The sequence below is a fragment of the Anarhichas minor genome, unplaced genomic scaffold (genome assembly GCF_050575085.1).
Source record: "Anarhichas minor isolate MPS153535 unplaced genomic scaffold, ASM5057508v1 ptg000028l, whole genome shotgun sequence".
Taxonomy (NCBI): Eukaryota; Metazoa; Chordata; class Actinopteri; order Perciformes; family Anarhichadidae; genus Anarhichas; species Anarhichas minor.
The window spans coordinates 979091-1004407 of record NW_027466474.1 but is presented as its reverse complement, the minus strand read 5'-3'; the positions used below and the strand labels follow the sequence as shown (position 1 = coordinate 1004407).

The 25317-nt window shown below is 41.9% G+C and overlaps 2 protein-coding genes across 2 annotated transcripts; both read right to left on the bottom strand.

Moving 5' to 3' along the window:
- Positions 1–109: 109 nt before the first annotated feature.
- lrit3a (info leucine-rich repeat, immunoglobulin-like and transmembrane domains 3a) lies at positions 110–5490 on the bottom strand. The gene is made up of 4 exons (XM_076102987.1): positions 5325–5490; positions 3797–4263; positions 1379–1684; positions 110–1131 (listed from the first exon to the last, which is right to left on the bottom strand). The coding sequence occupies exons 1-4, from the start codon at positions 5438–5440 to the stop codon at positions 110–112; spliced, it is 1911 nt and encodes a 636-aa protein (XP_075959102.1). The 5' UTR covers positions 5441–5490.
- Positions 5491–6958: 1468 nt separating this feature from the next.
- gpm6aa (glycoprotein M6Aa) lies at positions 6959–24966 on the bottom strand. The gene is made up of 7 exons (XM_076103811.1): positions 24681–24966; positions 12889–13081; positions 12493–12649; positions 11320–11473; positions 10576–10652; positions 10149–10214; positions 6959–8985 (listed from the first exon to the last, which is right to left on the bottom strand). The coding sequence occupies exons 1-7, from the start codon at positions 24715–24717 to the stop codon at positions 8833–8835; spliced, it is 837 nt and encodes a 278-aa protein (XP_075959926.1). The 5' UTR covers positions 24718–24966; the 3' UTR covers positions 6959–8832.
- Positions 24967–25317: the final 351 nt, after the last annotated feature.

Genomic DNA, 25317 nt, shown 5'->3' with positions numbered 1-25317 from the left:
ATGTATACAGATTTATGAATGATTTCATAGTTTATCAGTGTTATAAAAGGCATATAAAGCGTGTTTCATAAAATGACTTACTAGCAGGGTGTTTCTTGGATTCCTGGCGTCAGCAGAGATACTCAGTGCGGGAACTGTCACTCTTATAGGTCATCTGAGAGTCAGTACTTGACCTGGAGCACAGCAGCATTTGCTCTGATTCATTAGTTGCTCTCCTTGCCCAAAACTCAGTTGGATGAGAGTTCAAGGTCCTTTGTTTCATTGAAATTGTCTCAAACTTGACATAGCTGTCTTTTTCAAGCTCCTCTTCGTCTGAAGCTGTGCTGTGTCCCGTACAGAACAGAGCGAGAATCTTGTAGACCAACAGTGCAATAAGAGACACAACCAAAGCACAAGCAATGCCGCTAATGATAATGAAAAACGGGCTTTGCCCACCATCCTCTACATTGTCCAACGTGTAGAAGTCAATGCAAGGATCTTTTCCAGCAGCACTACCTGTTGCTACGAGGCAAACCGAGTACCTCATCCCAGATGACAGTCCCTCGAGGAGCACTTTTCCTCTGCCAGCATTAGTCTCCAATGTCCTTTTGATGTCATCCTCATCATAGGGTGAGTATACCACCGTTAGTGGGGCATCATTTGGTAACCCATCTGCTGTCCAGAGCAACACTGCAGTGTCAGCTGTTTCCTCTACAATCTTGAGGTCTTTGACAGACTGTGATGCATCACTTTTCTTGCTCTTTTCATCTGCTGCGAGCTTTCTCCCATTACCTCCTTGCTGGGGTTTTGCTTGTTTTAAAGGGCCTTTCTGTAAAATGGTGCTGATGGTAGTAGTTTTCGTCTTCTTAGGGACGACAGCTGTCGACGTTCTTGGGAGAACTGTGGAGGTGGTGATGGGCGAGGTGGGAGTGTCCGTTGGGGGAGTAAATGTTGTGCTTTGGCTAGTCGGTTCGGGTTCGATAGGCGGAAGGATGGTGGTACCGATGGCACCAGCAACCGAGATAGAAATGATGGCGTCTGCGTTGCCAGCAACATTCTTAGCTTTGCAGCTGTAGTTCCCGGCGTCTTTGTGTAATATTCCATGCAAGCTCATGATGGACCATCTGACGCCCTCTCCAGGGGACTCCTGGACTGTAGAGGGGAACAAAAACACAAAAGTAAACAAGGATCACGTCTTGCCAAGTCTTGAAGTGCTTTTCCAATGGATTATGACTTTGTGGCACTAGTACCACGCAGCTCTAATGCTTCCTACACACCAGACAATGAATATCTACACACAATATATGGTTACTAAAGGGCGTACGTCTCAATGAATCTGAAAACAGCATTGTTTCTGCTTTCCTTAATGCCTATACTTTAATAAGCATGCATATTGTACCTGTGTTGTTGACTAGTGAGCCATCTGCCTTAGTCCAATAAAGAGTTGGTGTTGGAAACCCCGTGGCGTCACAGCGCAGGAGGACATTACTGCCCAAAGGAGATGTGATCTTGGTTGCCGAAGTCATGACTGATGGCTTCACACAATTGTCAAGTTCAGCGCGCTGAAAAGGGACACCAGCCAGATTCTCTGGTCCACTGCAGGGCAGGAGTAGGTCCATCAAAACCACTAGTGTGCCAGACATTTTGGAAAGCTCAATCAGCTTGGAGATTTTGCAGTCACAGAACCAGGGGTTATCTTGGAGGCCTGAAGATGAGATAGATGAGACAAATTAAGATCAGATTGCTTTACCAGTGCAGTGTTAAACAACATCCATTTCAATAATATGCATTTCTTTGAAGCATTTTGTTGATCATAATTGAAAGAATAGAGGACGCAGATGGCACTGAATTCTGTTGCAATATGGCTTATTGACATTCAGACAACAGCTGCAATGATTTTGGTGCTATGAAGTCATGTTAGGAGAAAAAGCGGCTTAAAATGGATCTTTTTTTAAGAATCTGCAAGTGTTGCTTTATTCCATGCATGACATAGCTAACCTGTAGAATAGCAATAATAGTCTCAGTGGTAAATTTATATGTAGGGCACAAAAAACCCAAACCAAAAATAACTTAATGGCTAATAATATACTCAAAGTGAACTAATCCCCATTCTGTACCAAGCAAATAGCGGGTACCATTATATATATATATATATATATACAGTATATACTCCCTTACAAATTGCTGTAAACACCTGCTGCACACAATAGGTAAGCACATGTACTGGTTCATATTAAAGCCCTTTAACCAGATTAGTTTGTCTTAACAGTAGCAAAGCACCTAAGCTGGCTCTGGCCTCCCTTTGAGTTTGTGGCAACCTACTCTTTCCATTAGCTTTTCTCTTAGCATATATGCCACTGCAACACTTTATAATCCATGTCTTAAATTCCCTGATATTCTGGTTTCAAATCCAAACCATATTTTAATGTTCTGTATTTTAAAATAATCATAATGAATAAATACATAATTAAAAACAGTAAATATACCTCTAAAAAATGGAAATATACCTCATTTATAATACTAACATGAGGGAATGTTAAAGAAGCTGTCGTCTGTTTATTCTCCGTATGGCCTAATCCTTTCTCCTTCAGCTACACCGGAGCCCACAGCCGGCTCTTTCGGCACGGATAAGCTAGCCTGCTCTTATACAGCCTATTAACAATATCCCTCCCACGGTACAGTACAACACAGATATAGTGAACAAATAACTTTCAATAATCACGACAGTTTTTAGGAATGCACAGAAAGTCTTTGTAACTGTTACATAACTACTGATAACATTGTCTTGTCTGGAACATTAAACTGTGTACTCTGTAACTGTAATGTAGTTTAAAGCAATTATTGACTGAGAATAAACTGGGCAATACTATATATTGTGTACTCTTCACTGCAGCATTACGTAATTGTTTATTTTAGTTACTTATGTACGCTCTTAGCACTTCTTTACTACTAAAGCAAGCCCTATGAGCAGAGCTTTTTTTTCTTAAAGCATTCAACCAGTGTCTTGCACCTTAAGCTATCCTGCATATAATGCAAATTTCACTCATTCATGCTGTAGATACGGTCATTTCCAGTTAATAACTTGGCACTGTAATTGACTTCAGCTAGAGACACTTAATCTTGGACTTCCTGGGGTTTTCAAAATGTCAATGAGGCAACCAACAGTGGGAGTATCATAAATTGTGATAAATGTTTGATCAGTGGAAAATATCACAGGCCATCCTTGCTTGAGCAATATACATCTACTATACAAGGGCTTTGCACACTGCCCTTAAGAGAGCTGTGGCCTGGGGAGAAGAAAGCTTTCCGACTGGCACAGTCCATAAACTGTTTTGTGGGGCTATCCCCTGAAAATCAGTGTGTGTGTGTGTGTGTGCGTGTGTGTGTGTGTGTGTGTGTGTGTGTGTGTGTGTGTGAAAAGTTTTCCCAGGATAAACTGTTAGCCTCGAGCTAAGAGCCCTGGGCTAAGAATGTGAAATGTGGGGACCAGTGCACTTGCTGTACTTGTTGTTTTTTCTAATTTGTTCAGCTGAAGTTGACCCTGGCTTGGATCGCCAAGAGGCACTGTGTTAAATATTCAACAGTTAATTAGGACAATAACTTGATCGTTGAGCGTCAACTCTGCCACTACTTAGAATAATCTGATTTGAGTGTGTTTTAGCAGTCGCTGCCAGGACAGGTTTGAGTCAGTTAGTCTGGCTGGACGAACAAGAGATGGAAAGAAGTTCCTGAGGTAATCACAAACAACCCCAAAGGTCTCCTGCTGTGGCCCTTATGTGTTATAGAACTAAGCCGGACACAACCTTTCAACCCTTACCTAACACAACTTTCTGGGAGACATTCGTGGAGATAGGCGCTCCATTGAAGGGGGGCCAGATATCCATGAGATCCGAGGGCAGGGTGGCTAATTTGTTGCTGGATAGATCCAAGTAGGTGATGTTGAGGAGGTAGGGTATTGCCTCATTCGGAACATTAGTGATTCTGTTATTGTGTAGATCCAGTGTCTTCAGCCTGGGCATCTCTTTTAGAGACTCCCAAGGGAAAACAGAGATCATATTCCCATCCAGCCTCAGCTCGTGGAGCACTTTGAGGTTGTAGAAACTTGCAGTATCCACTGAGCTGACGGAATTGTAAGTAATCCACAGGTACCGCAGGTCCACCAGGTAGTAAAACGCTTCCGTTGGGATTCGCCGCACCATGGTTTTCTCAATACGAAGTTTGACCGTATCCACAGGGACGTTGACGGGGACATCAGACATGTCTGGATCATTGCAGAGCACGGACCTGCAGAATGATAAAGAAAGATAAATGGGTTAAATGCTTTGAACATATATGGCCAGATAACATAACTGTTTTACAGAGCGGGATTCAATTATAGTCATGGATAAAGATCTATGTACAAGAGAATAATTTTATTTAATAGCTTTCAATAAAAGAGTTTAATCAGCATTACATGATTACCAGTTATTACTTTCAGCTTTTGGTGGCGATGATGATCGTGTCAATAGTCCTGTACCAGAACATGTGTTGACATACCTTTTTATTGTCATCCGTCATCTGTTTTGTGACTGGCAAATCAAACTTCTCACTGTTGTCCAACTTGTTAGTGAAATTTGGAATAGCATTGTGCTATTTAGCATTTTCTCTCCTTTATGTTGGACCAAACATTAAGGATTAACCTTGTCCGTTCTTTGTCGCCCCAACTTCGACGTCAGTGAGATGGATGCATTGTGGAATAGGGTTCAGCACTAATCAGACTGATTATGCAGGTGGCCATTAGATCATTCTCAGGGATAAATGGATTGGCACCATGCCAGGAAACATACATTATGTCAATGCAGGACAGTGCAACCTGTACAACTTGTACTGTGGTGCATTGTGATATATTATCTTTATCTTCACAGTACATGTTTAGACTTTAGATACAGAGTTCGAAGGTATAGTTCAATGGCTCTGCATTTTTGCTATTTCTTGCTTATCCAAATGGGATAACAATAAATAAAAAAACTGTTTACCCACACTGATGGAGACCTGATGGCTGAAAAGGTTTTAGCTTTGTGCTCCTCACTAATCATGTGAATATATATCTTGAAGTGCTTCCTCTTTACTTTCCGTTGATTTAACACAGATCACACACCAGGCGGTCCGAGTCCGGTCGTACTTAAAGTTGTGCTAATTCAATGTATGGACGGATCTTTTGTATTTGTAAGTGAAGGAATAGAGAAGGCGACCTAATTATGCAAACTTGTACACATTTTTAAACGACTAACATGACATTTTCTTCCATTTTCTTTTTCCAAATTGCAAGTGTGTGTACCTGAGAGCACAATCGAAGTACAATTTACCTGCTTCCTGTTCCATCGGTACGTCCATGGAAGACACAGGTGCACTGGGATGGACAGAAGGGATGAGCCATACCGAGGCAGCATACGAATACATGCACGTAAAGAAGTCGACGCATGGTTTCAGCGAATGCACCCACAGTTCTCACATTGAGAAAAGATCAGGAAAAAAGACATCCGCATTCATTGAAAACCTGAAGAAATATTCTTCCCAGAAAATCAAAACAAATGGAGAATAATGAAAAGAGCTTTCAAAGTCCATAGGATGCAACAGGCTGAGGACCTAATTACAGTACAGGTCACCTGTCAGATTGACTGCGTGGGGGTGGGGAGAGTGGTAGATTAGTGGAGGATTTCTTGGGCTTGACAGGGTCACCTAAGCTAGGCGACAGGCCAGGACCGCTCATTTGGACATGACGTTAATCAGCTAATTCTAGAGAGGTTTCCCATCAGGTGATCAGCCACGCCTTTGTTAATCCATTCAGTTCCCAGCCTCACCATTGCTTATTTAAATTTTTGATATCACACTATGTTCAGCTTGGCCGTGTTTACTTATATCCAATCACCGTTCCTTCGTAATAAGCCTTGGCTTTGACTGTACCACGGTGTTTTTGTGCATTCCAACGTAGGTTCCTCTGACTCTCGAGACATTTCTTAAATGTAAATGTATTATTGGGCTGGAGGTGAGACGTGAGTGTGTTCTGTCTGGCACTAGGGTGCAAAGTGTAGTCCTGGATGGGATTTATTACCTGACTGGGTACACCAGTGACTTAGGATAGGGTGCCAACCTCAACCTGCCTGCCGATGATCACGTTCATATTTTTGTGCACATGTTGGTTTAACACTGGCGCACACAGCTCTCGCTCCTAGCTCATTTTGAAAGGGTTGGCTTGAATGTGTCTGTACGTGTTGTAAGAGTATTTTCTACCTAGCTTTTGTTATGTTGATAGAAATGTAAGCGTTGCACATGTTACAGCACATGTTTCTCACAATTTAAACATTGCCCTGAAACCCAGAGTGTGCAAACTTCCTTTAGTTTTAGATACACCTCTATCTTGATGGTGTTACTATCATTACAATTTTAACTAAAACTGATTCTGTGACTTTGCAAACACAACTTTGGGATTTCTCTTCAGCCTTTGCTGCAAAATGGTAGAAATTCAGTATCTGCTTTGCCACCAAAATCAATTCATCTAGACTAGTGTCAATTTATATTTGTAAACAACATTTCATGGAATCTGCAGTTTCGACCGAACAGACATACAGCCTTATAATGAACATAGATTGATATACTGTATCAGGTCAACTGTTAAGTCTTTGAGAGTGCCTCATTATCTCACTCATGCAGATGTGATACTGTGGACTGGACTCTAAACGTCAGGCTCCCAACTCTGTATTTGGAACGACTAAAAGCAAAGAGAGACATCTAGTGGTACGAGGTAGTACTGAGCATATCTCCTGGTCATGAACATTCATTTCCTTTCTTCTCTTAAAAGAATTCTCCCTGACCATATTTAACGCCGATTGATTTTTGGCTCATACGGTAGCTATTACAAATCCTATAATACTACCCGCAGTACTGCAAAATCCCTTTAACCTGCCCATCAAAACAAAATGGACACAAGACACAAAATGTATTTATTAACAAGTACACAAGTGAATTTTATTAATGCAAGCAAATTTGATCATACAGGTCAAATAAGCCACTTCAAGCTGTTGGCACATGAATGTACAAAACATATTCAATTTAAAGCCTGCTACTAAGCATTCGTAGTGAAAGTACAAAAGACTAATACGAGGAGAAAGCTGAAAGCATTTTTTCAGATTACAGAGTAAGCAATGTTGGTACAAGTATTAGTTTTAAGACATGGTTGAGAGCTCATCACAAACTAAATAGACACAACTCAAAGACTACAGTCTCTAATATCAGTAGCATAACGCGTTAAGCGTGGGAGGTTTATTACTGCACATATAAACAAAGGGTTGATCCAGCAAGACAGTCAAAAGTGTGAAAATTAAGAAGTGAAATAAAGAAACGTTTGAGTCAATAAGACTATATTAATGCATGTCCATGCCACGAAAAACATCTAAATTCACAGTCTTTACTAACAGTACAGTTATCCAACTTTGAGTTGAACACCAATGCACTTACATCTAGAGAGAGCACAGAAATGGTCAAATAAGTGCATGAAACTAGCTTTTAGGAATACCGACAAAAACAAATTTTGCCAGGCAATGAACCGACGGGCCACCTTTTGTAGTGGTATGACATCAGGATGTGTAAGCAATAAAGCTAATGTCATGGACAAAATTACTGTGACACACACTTTTCTCACATCTGACAATTCACCAAGGAGTGCCATTACACCAACAACTGTCAGGGTTTCTTTTTCGGTTTGGGACGGATAGATGCGGAGCGGACTGACCCACAGTGACCTCTTCAGTGCTTAACATATAGGTATGCTTTCATATATATACAGTGCAGAGTTCTGCAAAAACAGGAGTTTTGTATTCATAAAGTTCCACTTTTAAGAAATTAAAAAAGGGGCTTATGAAAGTATGTTTGCGTGTGCTTTTGTGGCTCATGATTCAAAGACCATGGAACCATTCACAGTCCTACAATACATTAAATTGGCAAGATTATCATAAAATACCAGCTGATTTATCTTTAATTGACGAATCGCATCTTTGATATCTAACAGAGTCATTGTTTCCTGTTTAACAGGCTTGGCACGTCTAGCAAATATTTGTTTGACTCGAATGATTTTGTATTTATCACTGTGTTGTCTTGCTATTGTATGACTTCAAATAGAAAAGCGAATTGAATTACTTCCATGTGAAAGCAGTTTTAATCCCTGGGAATACTGGCATGACAAAGGCTTATGATGCCTCATGGTTTGCGTTGTGAGATTTAAAATATTTTCAAAACTAACCACCCGTTCACATACAGTACATCGTTTTTGAACATGAAATCTCCAGACACACGACACGAGAAATGTGCTTGAAAACCCTTGTAAGCCCCTGTTGACCCCCTCAGAAATCAGTAAAAATAAATTATGCATGAGCGCAAAATGACATCAAATAAAAAATAAGAAGAAATAAGAAAAATAAAACAACTATACGCAAATTATTCAAAGTAAAAAAAAAAAAAAAAGTGATATACTACTGCTACTTCTGATTCTACAAACTACACTAAAACTACTATCAGCACTAAACAACTTGTATCAAGATCAATAAAACTGCCATAATGATAATCATAACACCATCCATGAGAGAGGTAAAGGGGCTTTTTTTTTTCATCTGAAATGCTGTTTGTGACTGAGGAGGTTTGTGTGACGTCCCCCCCAGACCACATTGTCATATGACGCACCAGTGACATCAGCGGTGGCGAGGGCCCTAGGCGCCATCCGCCCCCCCTCGGGAGGGGATGGTAGAGAGAGACAGATAGAAAGACAGAAGAGAAAGAGAGGGAGAGAGGCCGGAGTGGCAGGGCCAGGCCTCCCGCTGGTCTTTATGTGTAGGCGTTGAGACGCTCCTTGGAGCGAGTGGAGTGGATGTCGTGAAGCTCCTGCTCCTCCTTTGACTTGATGTCCTCGTACTTCTGCATTCGGCAAGCGTCCTTCACGTAGGCCCAGTTGGCAGACAGCACCATCAAGTAGTGGATCTGTGAGATGTGGAAAATGATCAAGTGTGACGCCAATGCAAAGGCGATTTAAACAAAAATCTATGCTTTGTGTTCATATTTTCTCAGTTGAATTTAATTGTGAAAACACATTATGTATTCCATAACATCTTAATAGAATATAATGTAGATAATAGTATTCATTTCTCAGTTTTATTATCTTTTTGTGGACGCAAATGAACAACTTTATATTTTGATTTAAAATGCAATGAATGGACTTGTAAAGCTTGTTTGGGTGTATTGACCCTGTAAATTCCAATGACCCAGCAGGTGGCAGCATAATGCTAGATGGTGTTTCGGACTCCTGTTACCATGGCAGCTAAGAATATAATGAATGTATTGTGCTTTAATGACTGAGGTTGTAACACAGCGTCTCTTTGCACAAGCACTGACAGTTTCATAGCTGCACTGCTCTTTGTTTCTGATGAGCAGAAAGACCAATTAGGCGACTGAGATTCAAACACTGGATTTTGAAGAACAGTTTTTATTTTTTTGTATTTGTGGCTTTGAAGCAATTTTTTGGGCAGCTCGTTATTGGGATGCATCAGTCTGTCTGAGTTGATGATTTTTTCCGCCGCCACCAGCTCACAATTAAAAAATAAATAAATAAATCAGTATGTACAAAGAAGATTCCTGCCACAATTTGCAACAGCATCCCCGAATAGCAAACACTTTTTTTTTGTTTCTCAGAAAATGGCTCCTCACAAATTACCGAGCGATGTTTGCAACAATCTTGTGAGCCTTTCTTCTCCCTGTTTCCATGACTACGGCATGACATGCCTGGTGCCTCCGAAGGAGGGAGGCAGACAAACCCCGTCTTTTTCACTGCGCCAAAATGCCTTCTCTCCCATCCCCAGTCGTTCCTCTCACAGGCAAACACAACACGGGGCCGGTCACGAAAACAAACCACAACAAAACACAGCTCTTTACCCAGCTGCCGTATTTCCCCACAATTACCCTATTTTAAAACCTCCTAACAAATGCAGAAATGACTAACATCAAAGTAGTAAAAAATATATATCCCACAGAAATGTGTTCTTCTGTTTTGTGGTTGATTTTTTCGAGATTTATAGTTATGTTTTGAGGTGCATTGTTATTTTTTCGACCCTAGAGAGAGAGAGGTGTGAGTTTTATTGATGCCTCACCATAGCAATAACAGCAGCTCCTGCTCCAGCGAGGGCACAGATGAACAGGTGGAATGTCATGTCCAGCTGTAGCAAAAACAAATCACAGCACGCGTTACTCTTCAAGCACTAGTGGACGTCTCTGCCAGTGGAAATGCATGCAGTTCATTCTATTATACATCCACAAACCCCATAATGATCAAATTTATTATTTAACATTCATGAAATTGCATGTAGAGGTGGGCTATTTGGCCAGAATCACGTTATTTTATATCCCGGTAACAGATATTTATACAGAAGTTGTTCTGTAAATGAACTAAGACAATGGTTTAGAGTAACCATACAATATTTCATCACATTTTATTATTTCAATGGCGTAATTCTGAATTTATGTAATCTACAGTGTTTGGTGACATTGTTCTATTCTTGGATATTACTGTCACATTACCTCATTGGATTCACACATCTTGTAGAACTTCTCTGATCCAGCACACACTGTTTTCGCCTCAGCAATTGGCACAATACCTGAAATGAATGAACAACACTTGTATGGACACTAATGTGCTACAAAATGTAGACAAAGAGCAGAGAACAATAAAGTGCAAAAAGCGGCAAAAGGTTCATGTACAATTAAACCATTATAATAGAGACTTAATGTACATTATGTCTCACAAAGGCAAAACACAGGCCTCTATTATGATGGTGGCAGCTGAAATGGTTGTTGACACAGCGGCGGTATTAATGACCGCCGGTGGCTAATGGTCTGAAAGATGTGGCACTAATTAAAAGTAATGAGCCAGCCATATAAACTACTGATATGGTGGACCTTTATCCCAGCTTTACATAATGTTATTGTGGATCATTAAAGTATTAAAGTAATTCGAGGAGCAACAGTGGATCAAATATATTAATATATAAAAAGATGGATCACCTTCAAATTATGTCACTTACAGTATTTAATTATTTGCAAATAAAGTGTGAAATATATCATAGATTATTAGACTGACTGCATTATCCATTAAGATTTTTTTTTTTACGGAAACAGACAAAATGTGCTAGTTTAAACCTTATAGTCTGCTAGATAATGAAGGTAATAGCAGCAATTTCCACAGTACAACATAGATGAGCTTGAGATCTGAACAGTGGGGGGGGGGGGGGGTTGAAGAAATGGAGACAGAATATCCATCCTTACCATACTGGCGTGGGTCCAGGCAGAGTGTGGCCCCCTCCAGCACGGTAGCATTTTGGCAAATATTCCAGATGTTGAAATAAATGAAGACTGGGAGGGAGGTGAAAGCAGTCACTCCGAGCCAAGCCAGCATGAAGATGTATGTCAGCATGATGAACTGCAGTGGCAACAGAGGAACACAGATCACACTTTGGTACTGTGTTGATTAACACTTTTATTTGTCATAAATGTAAGATTGAACTGAAGTTTTCTGTATCCGTATACACTCCTAATACTGCTCCCACTGTTGTAGAACGGGGTTTCAGCGCATTATGAAAGAACATATGGGTGTTATGGGATACAAATGTTCTGGTGTGAACCTCCCAAGTCACCCCTTGCTCATTTCAGCCAACCAGTCTTATTTGGGTTTGGATATTTCCATGGGCACAAGATTAGCACATACACACTTAATGACCCCGTTGACCACAAATACCACAGCATAGCTCATTTCCTTTGCCTCCCTGTGGAACTTCAGATTTGCTAAGCAATTATTATCCCAGAGATAATCTTGTTAGGATTGCTGCAGGCTCTTCTGATATGCTCCGTATGAGAGCGCTCCTAATTTTTTATTGTTATTGCAGTGTAATGAAATTATTTTGATAGATGTTTTCAGTGTGATTTTATAGCACTTCAGCTGCGTATGTGCATCAGGGATTTCCTTTTTTTTCCAGATAATTTAGACAGACGCATGCAAATGAACATATTTGGAGCACAGTGTTGCTGCCTGATATGTCATTCTTACTCAATTTCTACATGTTCTACATATGAAGTTGACTTGTAATAAGCTAAAGCAATAATCTTAGGTATTTGATTAACATTTGACGTAAAAATGTGTTCAATTTTGCTTTACTTTCTGTTGAAAACTCCTGACAGTGTAAACCAATACAAAATGAGCTAGACACATAGCAGTGGTGAGTGGTGACTGCCACCATGGCTGAAAAAAAGAAACCTTCAGCCACTCAACCTTTTGAGGGTAACTCCCTTTTGATTACCAGGTGAGTCCTTGAAATGTGCTGCAGCAATGGAAGCGTATACACAGTAGTAGATATTAATATGATAGCACGAACAGTGGATACAACACAACCGACCCGTTAGCTGAACTGGACTTTTGATAAGCACTTAAGCGTTTAGTCGTACCCAAGCGCTGACACAGCGTCCGCAGGTGGTGATCTTGAAGTCCCCGTACAGGTCCTTGATGGCTCCGCTGGTGAAGAAGCCCTCCACCATCAGCAGGATGCCATAGACGAAGAAAGCCGATGCAATGCCGTAGATCACATACTTGATAATGTCAATCCTGAAGAATGAATAGAGAAGCACTGAAAACATCCACGACAACACACTGTTACACTTTGTTCGTGTCTTTGCGTGAAACTGCCAAAAGACGGGGAGGTTTAACTGTGGCTCAAGTAATGTTATCCTCTTCTTTTGATCTAGTAATACGGATGCCATATTGTTCGACAGCAAAACTCTAGGTTTGGTGCAGTGTGGAAAATGTGTGACCCTTAAATCCGTTGCGATCCTTTTTCTACTCACATGGTGAAGACGTCCAGTGCATCCACAGGGCTCCGCACCACCTCAAAGTAGTTCTGGAGGATGGTGACGGTGCCAGACAGGGCCTCATGTCCGCAGCCGCAGAACAGGGCCACGCCGGCATACAGCAAGATGGTGGCTATGAGAGACGGGTATGGGATCCCACCCAGGCATTTGATGCAGCATTCAAGGCATCCTGAAGACACACAAAGAGATAACAAATAAAATCAACTATTGATCAACAAAGACAGAAAAGGACAGTTCAACTTTTCAAACAAAATCCAGGATTGGTGAACATTCTCGTGTGGAGACAGAATCTCACAAATTTGCAGAATTTTAAATAATTCAACAAAACTTTGCCATGGGGCGAGGACACTGTACTGCCATTTCCTTTTTGAGAATCTCAAACATTCAGTTGGGGGGCAATACTGCATGCATGCATGCACAAAATGCAACAACTTGACAGCTCGACTACAGACTACAGCATTTGAAGCCACAAAATGGAGTAAGATATTTAATGGCCACTCGATCTATGCAGTGATCTGGCTTCACATTTTCCCCGTATTTTTGGTTTGTGCGAAATATTCGTTCTGTCAGTTGTGCGGCGCTACGGAGGATGCTGACATTTTATCCAGCACTAAAAACTCAGCCTGAGCTTTACATAGGGATCCTGACCTTTCACCCCATTCTTCTTTGCTTCCTGTCCCCAGGGGCCCTTAAGGTGACTAATCGCAGCTCGGCCCCAACTTCAATCTCCTGTCGCACAGATTGCTCACAGAGAAGCTGAGTCTGTAAATACTCGTGCATGCGAGTGTGTCTGTATGAATTGCTTAGATTTATGAGTCTCCCCGCTGTGCTTGTGTATGTGTGTGTGTGTGTGTGTGTGTGTGTGTTTTGGGGTTCTGAGTCCGCCATTTCTCACAGTAACAACAAGAGAAGTGGAGTTTATTTCCTGTGGAAGCACATAACAAACCCAGACTTAATAGGGCTTGCAGTTCAATGCAGTATATTAACCACACAGACACATTTTTCACAAAGCCCAGCCCATTGTGAATCCGTTCATATCTCTTCATTTAAAGCTGTATTACATTGCAGAGCTGCTTTCTAAATGTGCATACACATCTGAAGTCCAAATCAATACACGCACGTGAAATGCACAAATGTAATTCCTTCACCGCAACTATAGAAAATTCCTCTTGATCGGTTAAATAACTCTCATGGCCCGTGATTCAATTCATCTGCATTCACGCGGCTGTGCTCGTTTCAGAACAGAGACTCCATGACAGCGCAGTCAGGTTTCATCGTCAGTTGAAGAGATGATCAAATGTTCCGGGATCGTTAATCGAGGGTGTTTTTAGCACCATCTCTTTCATGGTTATCTCGCTGTCTTCACCTGCGTTACAAAGCGTGTTTGGATCAGAGTCAGAAGCAGAGAGTTGAGGAAGAGGAAGAGGAGGAGGAGGAGGAGAAGAAGGGTTATTTGCTCAGGCTCCTGAGTGGAATACCAAGTAGCTGGTTCGCCTGCTGGGCTGCGCCGAGCGCTCAGACGCTTGGTGCAGCTCAGACGCTTGGTGCAGCTCAGACGCTTGGTGCAGCTTAGACCCTCGCCCAGGCTTACCTAGATTATCTGCATCCTCGCTGATGTAATCCAGTGCTAGACTGTAGAATGTCTGTTCTGCCTCCCTGCTCTATTTTTAACCTATTTTATCCAGGAAAGGTTTGCTGAGAATACATATGCTATTTCCCAATTACATCTGCAGCTTCTCACGCTTCGAATCCACCCAGGTCAGCTGTAGTTTTACGAAATATAAATACCTCAGTTGATATAGGTATTAATAGACTTAGGTTATACCTGTTGGACATGCTTCTCTTCTCTGTTTTTAGCCTGTGTTTGTGGGAGTTTTCTGGGTTCAGTTGTGCACTGTTGGAGATATGCCAAATGAATGCGCAAGTGGATGATTTAAACAGGAGGTACACGTCTGGATAGGTGGTTTTTTTTGTAGGTTTTCTTCCAAAGAAACAGGGTATGGTTGCTGTGCCGCCAGCTGTTTGCTGTTTACAACATTCCTGTGTCCTCGCTGCCGCGATATTTCTCCATCACACCCACTTTCTCAGCCCAGGGGAATGGGACATTACCTGGCAAGGGATATCAAATTCAGGAAACACCTCACCTTCGGTGCCTTTTAGACTATCGGGTACTGACGGTGCCATCTGACATCCACTCCCGGGTGCTTTCACACCAATTCACACTTGGATTCATGTCACTCTGTTCACCTGCGGTGGGTTCAAATGGCCGGGAGTTCCCTATCTGCCAGTAACACTGGTGCTGCCTCTTGAATGAGGCAATTTAAGTCCAACGGATAGCGTAGTTTTAATAGTCCTAAAAATATGAATCCCTCTGTTAAGATTATTATGTCAAACTATTTATTGCATCGTCATTTTGATGACACCACTTGTCCTCAACTTGCTTGTTAGTTTTTTCCTGGAATACTTTTGGACTGCTCCCGTGGAAGCAGTGTCAATTTGTTGCTTTTGATAAAAGATTGATTCTTGTAACTTGCAAGTGTTACCATTCAGCAGTGGTTTAGGAGTGTTTATTGTTGTCTTCATCTTTCACTTATTTTCTAGATTGAAAAATGTACTACTGTCTTTATCATAACGCCTGCACTAGAAATAAATCAGATTGACTTTGCCAGATATGCATGGGAATAAGCAGTAGGCGATTCGTTAAATTGTAATGAGGGAGGGATCGTTCATCATCGACCCCCCCCCCTCCTCAGGACAAAAAGCGGGACTTAGAGAAAAAAAGTTGCAATAACAAATCTGTCTGCTACTTCAGTGCTGCCTCACGTCTGGTGGAATCACAAGCATCGTCTAGAGTGCACGCCACCGGCTCCGGCGGCTTCGTCACAGCCGGAACGTGGAGGAGGCTGCTGATATTTCAGAGCCTTGGAGTGTTGATTCTTAGATCAATGAGTCAGGCAGAGTAGACTAACGTACACAGCTTAACAACGTATGGTCTCTGCTGCTAGGGGAGGGAGAGATGGGGTGGCAGGTAAACAAGAGGGATGCTGCATTTTGGTCTTTTTGCTAACAAGGGGGACGGCATCAACGCCATGCACCCCCCCCCATCAAATCGCCTACTGGAAATGAGAAAATATACATGCTCCATTAAACGACTGTAGCCAGAAATGCACGGTGCCGTACCAGTCGCCATTTTTTCAACATGTCTTGGGCTGAAAGTGATTCTGTCACCACCCTTTCCCTCAAACTCGTTATGTCGAGTTACCTTTCATTTCAGGGAGCAGTGAATGACGTCACATTTACCCTCTGTTCCTGTTTAAGTGAGTGAAAATGGTCAAACTGTCACTTGTCTGTACTTATACAAACAAGGTGACTAGTCAGATGATTAAATACTCTAGATTGTCCTCAACGCCATATGTGAGCGGAACTGTAAAAAGTACAATATTTATTGTCATTTGTCCAATTAGGTTTTTGTATTTAATCTCAAAATAGACTTTTTGTTTGCTGGGAGTGGGAGCAGTTACTACAACCATGCATGGTGAGCAAAGTGTTCTCATTTTTAGAGGAAATTCATGTCGTTTTTCTTTTTATTCACCTTTGAGACCTGCTGGTTAAATTTGGTGCGGTAGATGTTCGGAGCCTGTGCTCATCTCTCCCTTCATGTGGACTCTACATGAAGGGAGATGAGCAGTAATATAAATGATTTATGTCATGGCCTCAATCAGGTTTTATTACCTCTGCATTATTTACTTTTCTGCACACAGATTAAACCAGCTGGAGCTGGCATCTTGCTGTACTTCATCTTAAATGTATTTTACTTTTCCCCGATGTACAACATTACCAATCAAATCGACAGTCGGGGGTCATTACTGCTTATCACCCACACAAATACCAGACCTGGCTGGCTGGTTTGCATTACAAGAGTTTACCAGCTACAGCATATTAAGTTGTTCCATGGAACCAGTTGAAGATGAAGTTACAGGGTAAGACGGGAGCATTAGTCAGTGGATGTAAAAACAGCCATGTTTTATTGATAGCCTACTTTTCATTTTGGGGGGAGGTTTATTAGGAAAAGGCTAATTAAAAATGACATGTTAAAATTACTAGTGAATAATGAATATGACATCATGGAGTCTCAAGTGGAAGATGCAGTCAAGGCTACTGTTTTGTCTTCTGGTCTTGCATTCTAGCGTGTTTCATTTCGTTGGACAAAACCTGCTCTCATACCAGCACATCCTCTCACTTCCTCTCTGTAACTCCTCATTGATCTTAACTGACTGCAGATGGAGCTGGTGAAAAATGACAAGTGGCGGTGCGCCGGTGACTCTGAGAGCTACTGGGTGCTTGATCCATAATTTAGAAGCGGCACAGAGCAGCAGAGCACAAGCCTCTCGCATTCATTATTCATGCTTTCTGCTTAACCCAACATTACCTGCGATGAAAATAAAAGATCCCCTGCTTGATGAGGACGTTCAATTGTTTGAACTGATCTTGCTCACGGATGTAATACTGCTTGTCTTTTGAAGCACAGACGGACAGCAAGTCAAGTTAATTGATTTTGGCTATTTAAATGAACTATAGAGGCGGTGATGAAGACTCTTATGTGTGCTCTTTACTTAGTATTGGTCAAGCAGGAGACAATATGGAGAAATTCTACTATTTCTGGTATTATAAGTTATTGTTTTCATGGCAGAATAGGATAATTGCTGACTAAAATTGGTTCATTTTTGTACATTATTACAGTCTGGAGGCTATCCCCAAAGCATTGAAGGTTCATAACTTTAAAATGATTTCCCAGTTACACTCAGATTTGAGTGCTTTTAGTTCTGTATTTGATTCTGTGTTGGAACAATTGTCCTCACTGAGTGGTAATTAAATGAATAATACTTGCTAAAATTGAAAATCTGGCAACATGAGGATTAGTCTAATGAATGTTGAACAAAGAGACAAGATTTTAAGAGACGGTGGGGTTTTAGATAATTTATCCCTCCCACACATAACAAATGAAGCCTATATGACCCCAAACACAGAGGTCCAATCAACAGAAGGCATCTCCCTAATACAAAGAGAAAAGATGACCCCCTCCCAAGGCCCCTCCCACCTCCTACTTCTCCTCCATCTGTCAGTGTCATATCCGACAGGCAAAAGGGACACAAACACACACTCTCAGACACTCTCACTGACCCAGTCAACACAGGAGGGATGAGGTTATCCTTATATTCAGGACGTCCTTCAAAGAAAACATGACTTTAACATCCGGGAGACAGTTGGGGTTAAATATCAAAGGATATGCTGCCTTTTTTAAGGCTCTGATGAGTTAGATATTGTTTGTTCATATTGATAATTATAATACTTTTCAATTTCATCAGTTGCTTTATATTTATATTTGTATTTGACTCTTTTTTTTAGCCGGGTCGAGCATATTTAGGCATATTTAAAAGTTTTAAGAGCCACCAAAGCTTTCAGATTTACCTTTTGTGATTCCAATATTACATTTTCTTTCACTAACTGACTCTTCTAACAAGCTGAAAGCATAATTTTTCTTCATATAGCCTTGATTCTGTTCATCCTGTCTTCTCTCCTAAGTGGCTGATGAGACATGTGCAGACCAAGTAGTTTATTGCTATGATGTGTACTGCATCAGTGACAGTGAATAACCCTCTAAACTTAAAACTTTGTGGAACTTAATTTGTGGAAGGCTTAATCGATCTCTGAATTGTTTATTTGTGACACAACAGTCAAGATTGCACTTGATGTTTGTAATGAAACTGTTGCTGTTTAACTGAGCTCCAGTAACGTAGTGATCTTTACTACTTTAGCTTTGTTTCACTCGATGGCATCAGCGACACACTGAATAGTGTCAGAACTGTCACTTTTTTTATCCTGCTGGAGGGCGGGATTAAGGCCAATAGACATATCTGATACTTTCTTATTTGGCTTACCTTTGTTTATTTATATATATATATATATATATATCATATCATATCATAAAATACAAAAATATCATAAAAGGGCTGGTCCCACAGCAGAATATAACATACAAATTATATTGTGGTTATTCCGTATAATTACTTTTGAAAGATGATTTGGGATAATTTGTCTCTTTCCTTAATTAAAATAGATTTGTTGCCTCCTTGAAGCACACAGGCTTTACTTTTTATGCGGCTTTAGCCACAAAGAAAATTAATAAGATGCCATGTTAGAGGAGGAAATTAACCAAATTCAATAAGGGGGATGACTGAAAAGAAAATGATCTATTTTTTTATGTCTGGTGCATGTTGTCTTCACATACACTGCAAGACATCTAATCAGACTCAATTTTTGCGCATTCAGCTAGCAGTTATTAGTTCCTCGTTACCAGATAAATTTTGTTTGGGGGTGGGGTGGCAGTGAGCCCGCTCCTAGAGAGAGAGAGAGAGGGAGAGAGGGAGAGAGAGGGAGAGAGAGAGAGAGAGAGAGGGAGAGAGGGAGAGAGAGGGAGAGAGAGAGAGAGAGAGAGGGAGAGAGAGAGAGAGAGATCTCAGTGGGGGGGATGGTGTGTCTGTGTCAGTCTGAGAGTAATGGGTGAATACATGTCTCGTTGCTTTCCTATATTTAATGCGCAGCCCCCCTTCCCCTGAAGCGAGCAGGTTTTTTCAGCTCCCGCACCCCCCCCCCCATCTCCTCTGCGCATGTTTAATCAACCAGTATGGTTGCCATGTCAACCGCAGCGCAAAATCTGAGAATAGACCGGGTACTTCAGAGCCATGACCCACTTACTGTATGTCAACAAATTCAGTGGGACAATAGTGACTGAGAGACAGTACACAGAGAACCCCTCTGGGCAAAAAGGACGCTACAGGCCAGGTCCGAAAGCTCAGCCACTGATTTCCTCTCTTTCTTCTCCACTGAAGGATGGAAGAGTCTGAACATGACTGCGTGACTGCCGAGCAGGGACGGGTCTTTTGTCTGTGCTGAGTTCACTCCAGGAACTGCGGAGCAAAATGTCAAAAAAACCTCAGGAGAAGACACAAGGGTTGTTCCTTTTTACTTTCAATTTGTGCATTTTAAGCGTGCAGCGGGGTGAAATCCGCTTAGATGTCTTCATCGCCAACATTATAGGCAGCGCGCACCACGGGGTGTAGGGATTTAAGCCACAGATCCCAAACAATAGATCATAACAATAATATCCTGTCTTCAGTATATTGAATGTGACACCAATCTGTAGAGTTGCATTACATTTATTATTTATTGATTCCAAATACACGCTACTTTGAATAACCTACATTTTTTTAGCTTGATCGAAATTTCATACTTTTACTAAATTTTTAGCTTCTTTGTATCTTTGAAATGACCACCTTTAGCAAGTAAATAATCATATATATTGTAGTCCTAGTATTAAAATAGGACAATGCAAAAATCACTATCATGTTGAATGGCTGCACTATCATACTATACTATTTACTATCAAACTTTAAGATACCATCATTGCAGGGATCAGGTAAGGCTCAACACCTGTTCTCCTCTGTCTGAAAATCAACACTAGGGAGTTATTCCGGCGAGAACAATGAGAAAACCCTCAAAAGTTCTCCACTTATAGCTCCGGCAAATTTCACAAGAACAATTGGTGGAACTCCCTCGACTTCTTCTGGGCCGGGGCAGGTTAGGATTCAGAACAATGAGTCAGAAAGGGAGGGAGAGACGAGCAAGGATAAGGGTTATGTAGCTGTAGCGTGAGCACTGAGCACTGAGCACTGTTCTGTGAGTTGAAGCTATTATGTCAGAGTGGTATAGCCTTGGAAAAAAAGCATTCAGGCCATCATAGACACAAACTCCCAAGTGAAGTCTACGTCAATTTAATTCTTCAGGGTTGGAAGCTCTTTGACGCAAGATGACCAACCCCACTAAATGCCAAAAGAACTCCTCTTAGATGTGCTAGTACTTAGAAATGAAGAGATTTATTGGTGAATGTAGTACAAATTGATAATATCTTGTAAAATAAATAATTCATTAAATGTGTTAAATGAGGAATCAATTGTGGTCCTGTGTATCGACAAACCAAAGCAGCCTCTTTTTAATTCACTGTGCCTGAACCGCAATACAAATGTGTGTATAAAACCAGGGGAACCATTCAAAAATACAGCAACACTTGTGCATCGTGTCTGCTGTGCTCATGTCGTGACACGTTTTATGTAGATTGTCAAAAATATCAGTGACATTGTTGTCGTGTGTGGACTTGCCAAGTTAGTGGCCTGATCAAACTGATCAAACAGAAGGACAAGCGGTGCCTTGCAGAGCAGATTCTTGGCTCAAGAAATGCTAACAGGTGTGCCTTTTCTCAGTTTTTCCATTCAGCGATGATTAACAACACCAGTGTGAGCGATCTCCAGAATGTTGTTTGGTTTGTTCTTTAAAAGTATTCTTATGCTGATTTGCAGAACTTCTCTGCAAAACTCCAATAATGTCACCTCTGCCTTTCACGGCTTTTGCAACCGTAGGCCGTTGGTTTGCTTCCTGTTGCTGATTGGGCCCCTGTGGTACATAGTGTGCACCGCTACATTTGGCTAGAAGCTGAAGTGAGCAGTGCCCACCTGGTGCATCTGACTCATAATCTGAGATTTGCAGCCTCAGAAGAGGAAGACAGAAGGGTATTAGCGTCCTGCGAGTGCACTCATTGACCCAGCCGCCTTTTCTGCGGAGGAAGTGCCTATTTTCAGTTTATTCGAGTGGCGTATAGAAACTAAATTATATTAAACTGACTTTTAGCAGTGGCATAAATGTCTAATAGTGAATATAGTACACCGTTGTCAATAAAAGCCCCTGTAAATGTCAAGACAGAGCGGCCCTTATAAAGGTAAACAAGGTTGCGTGACGTTCATAAGCTTTTAAAATTGTCATGGCTGAACAGAAATACTGTCATAGTGCTTGTGTTTTAGGGAACTTCTGCTGTGAACAATGCTCGCTTGAATGCTTTTAGTGTTCCTGCCCACCCTCTGACTTGATCTTTGATGGACTGCAGCTGGCTTTAGGCCAGCATCACAGTGACTTCTTCCTGCTGCTCCTGACAAAGTGTTTTTTTTTTCTCCTCTTATTTATTTGTGGTTTCTGGTGGCGGCTTTAACCTCTCATGAAAAACGAGCAACGATTCCTACAAACCCTTACAGGTATTAACAGAACGAAAGGCATGAAATCAAAGTGACATGGAACGAAACCTGACAGGGCGGCGAGTTCACCATGCTTCATCAGAGCAATCATTTCAATCATCTGTGGTCTTCCGGTAACCAGGAAAGGAGCCGACAGTCCCACATGGTTAGCTGACCAGTGAGCCCTGCCACCTTGTCTTAACATATCTATCTTACATTGTGTCATGCTTTATCAACCAATAAACCTCCTGAAATGTCGTCATGATCATATTGTAGCCTGGTAATAAATGGGGACCTGTCTTTAAGTCTACTTATAGCACTCATTTTTCACCCACAGGGAAAACACACACCACCTTCCGAACCCAGTTATATCTTATGAGATCGACTTAAAAAGCCATTTAGAAAACCGCTTTTCCCAAAGTATTTTTTGTGTTAATATTCTTGTATAAGTGGAGTTAAATGATATCATTTTTTGAGGAACTGCTGAAATGGTCTATGCAGGTCACCATGTCAGCTACTGTGGTAGGGCCTTAGCTTTTACCTGGTTCATCCTTTACTCCCAAGTAGTTTCTTTTTGCAGATTATTCTCTTCAGTCAGAAAAAACATTGATTACCCATTCAGCTCTGACGGCTTGCATCGTCGCCACGCTAGTATACATGTCGTCATACAAATGTTTGAAATGGTAATGGTGACGTCAAAGACTGAAGAAAGTTGAAAGCAAATCATTTGAGTAAGTTACTCAAAGAAACTAATGTAAATCGTCCTTTTGTTTGTTGTGTCTTGTGGGCAGTGATTCATGAAGGCGTGTCGCCCAGGTGACTGCATACATTTGTCAGGCAGCTGGACCAGATTGAACGTCAGCTTCTGAGGTAACGGGTCGGTCATTTACTTTGTAACAAACTCCCGTTGAATGGTGGGAATGTTTACAGCAGCATCACACAGCAAACATCAGCCAATGTGGACTTTTTTTTTTTTTTTTCTTAATGCGAGCTGCATTTTATCCTGAACATCTTTTCCCCGCTTGAGTTTTAATGTCAAAACCATGAACCATTTAAAGTTTATCAAGCCACAGAAAAACAATTACGTCATCTGCAAAAAAATAAAAAAAAAATGACGTTCCTCTTTTGCATCTTTGAAACGTTTGTTCCGTTTGCATGTTTTACAATCTTTTAGATATTCAGAAGAAAAGATTCGTCCGGGAGCTGAATCTCGATGAAGGGAGCTCGCAGTATATGAGACTCTAACTCTTTATAAACCTGAGCTTGGCCCAAATGAATGGACGTGGCACACAGAAAATGCATGCGCAGCTCGCATGGCTGCATCTTTCAGTTGGGTGAGCATTTCAGTTAGTGGCCAAGGCTGACACATTTTGCTTTCTGAATAGGAATGCCTGACTACACACCTAGTAATGGCGACCGAGAAAGTGCTGGATCAAAAAATCTACAAAGGTTGACGATGCATACGCCATAAACATTACAAATCGTCATGGTAACAGCAGCCTCATAAATGATCTCGCAGCAATTCTGTCGCTCCCTTTTAATCACAGAATCAAACATATAATCAACATATAATCAGTCATTGTAGATGATTGTGCTTCCTATATCCTCCCAAAACCGCTCAACCCCTCAATCCTTCTCCCCCGTCTGTCACTCAATGTCTGTCAGTCTGCCTCTGCCTCTGTACCTCTTTCTGTCTCTCTTCCTCCCACACTCTCAGACACAGTGAACTATTCCTGTGTGCACTGAAATGTCATCAGCAGGAGTGGGTGAAGAGAGAATAGATAATGACTACACTTGGCCACTGCCATGGCAACTGTTTCCGCTCATGTGTGTGCCTGTGAGGAGCGCTGGGTTGTAGGGAGACGAGGCGGGAGGGGAAGAGGAACACAAACGAGAAGCCATGCCTGCCTCACGAAGTACATCTGAGAGGGAGTGAGACGAGGGAGGCAGAGACAAAGGTGTGTGCTTTCGCAGACGACGACAGCATCCATTTCAATTAAAAAGGATCATCTTTATTCTAAATGTTGCTGCCCACGTGTAAACAAATATATACTCCCACTCTCTTGCTTTTGTGGCTCCCTACCATACACTGAATCATTCATGCAGAGAAAAGGTGGTGGGGGAGTTTCAAGTAAAAATAGCAATTCCACTTTGCACAAAGCAAATCAGCGAGAGAACCCCCCCCCCCCCCCCCCCCCCCCCCCCCCTGTTCCTGCATCAAATCCTCACTGAATATTGCAAAACACTGCTGAAAGATACAACGTCTGGGTATTTGGACACAAAGGACAGAACCTGAAAGCTGATGGATTAAAGAGTGTGTAGAGGCTTGGGTCGCTTCTTCACTATTCGTGTTTCCCTCTCAGCCATCACAACAAGCATGAAAGCCTGATCGAGGCAAACAAAGACAGTCTACCCCTCGCTGAAGCGGTTCACACCCGTCTGACTACCCAAACAGCACATAGAGACGTGCACTCTTCAGTGGAGGGCTGACACTCAACGGACAAAGGAATTACCACAAACAGCTGCTCTCCTATTCATAAAGGGAAGGGCTAAGATTTGTGCAATCGTCTCTGCAGAGGCAGCACTGGCACACTGACAAAACACCCATGTCAGGTTTACTCAAGGAAATGCAAAGAAATACTTTCTTACCTTTCTGGGTCTGCCCCTCATCCAGGTCTTCTTCCATTGTGCTGATTCTGTTTTTAGAGCAACGAGAGATATGTCAAAGAAAATGCCTGTTTGGGCAGATAAACCTTATTTATTTATAAGATGTAGTCCACGAAGCACTTCCGCTTTCTTTCTCCCTGTCTCACTTCTCCACTGTCTCTAAATGTCCCTACTGAACACCGAGATTGCCTGTCAGTTGTGGTTTCTGTCAAGCGTCCGGTGGTGATGCGAGGGATCACTGAGTCGTTGTGGTGCTGTCCATTGCGAGCTGCCGTGGCAAGTGCTGAAAACCTCCTTGGTCCCTGGTGGAGGAGGAGGAGGAGGGGAGAAGGGGAGAAGGGGGGCTGGATGGAGCAGAGGGTGGTCTCTATGGTAGGCAGGAAAGCGCATGTGCGATGGGAGCGGGGTGTGCAGCTGAAGAGGCATGTGTGTGAAAAATGGCAAATTAAAACACTGAACGCGCCATGGGAATAAAGACAGAGCAGTGATTGTAGACCTTCTGACTGAGTCAGGTCTGGACAGGGGTGTTCACGAGTGCGGGTCACCACTAATCGCCCGGCCCACCCTAAACACCCCCTGGTTCTCAGACAGAATGGTTAAGCCCGTCGCCCCCCCTGGC

Bases quoted from the DNA above. Each gene is read 5' to 3' on its own strand.
- lrit3a (XM_076102987.1), bottom strand. From the start codon at position 5,440: ATGCGTCGACTTCTTTACGTGCATGTATTCGTATGCTGCCTCGGTATG. The intron at 4,264-5,324 runs GTAAATTGTACT...ATCATTCTGCAG, and splicing joins ACCGATGGAACAGGAAGCAG to GTCCGTGCTCTGCAATGATC. The intron at 1,132-1,378 runs GTACAATATGCA...TCCCCTCTACAG, and splicing joins CTCACTAGTCAACAACACAG to TCCAGGAGTCCCCTGGAGAG.
- gpm6aa (XM_076103811.1), bottom strand. From the start codon at position 24,717: ATGGAAGAAGACCTGGATGAGGGGCAGACCCAGAAAG. The intron at 11,474-12,492 runs GTACGACTAAAC...TTGCCACTGCAG, and splicing joins GACGCTGTGTCAGCGCTTGG to TTCATCATGCTGACATACAT. The intron at 10,215-10,575 runs GTAATGTGACAG...TTTTTGCTACAG, and splicing joins AGATGTGTGAATCCAATGAG to CTGGACATGACATTCCACCT.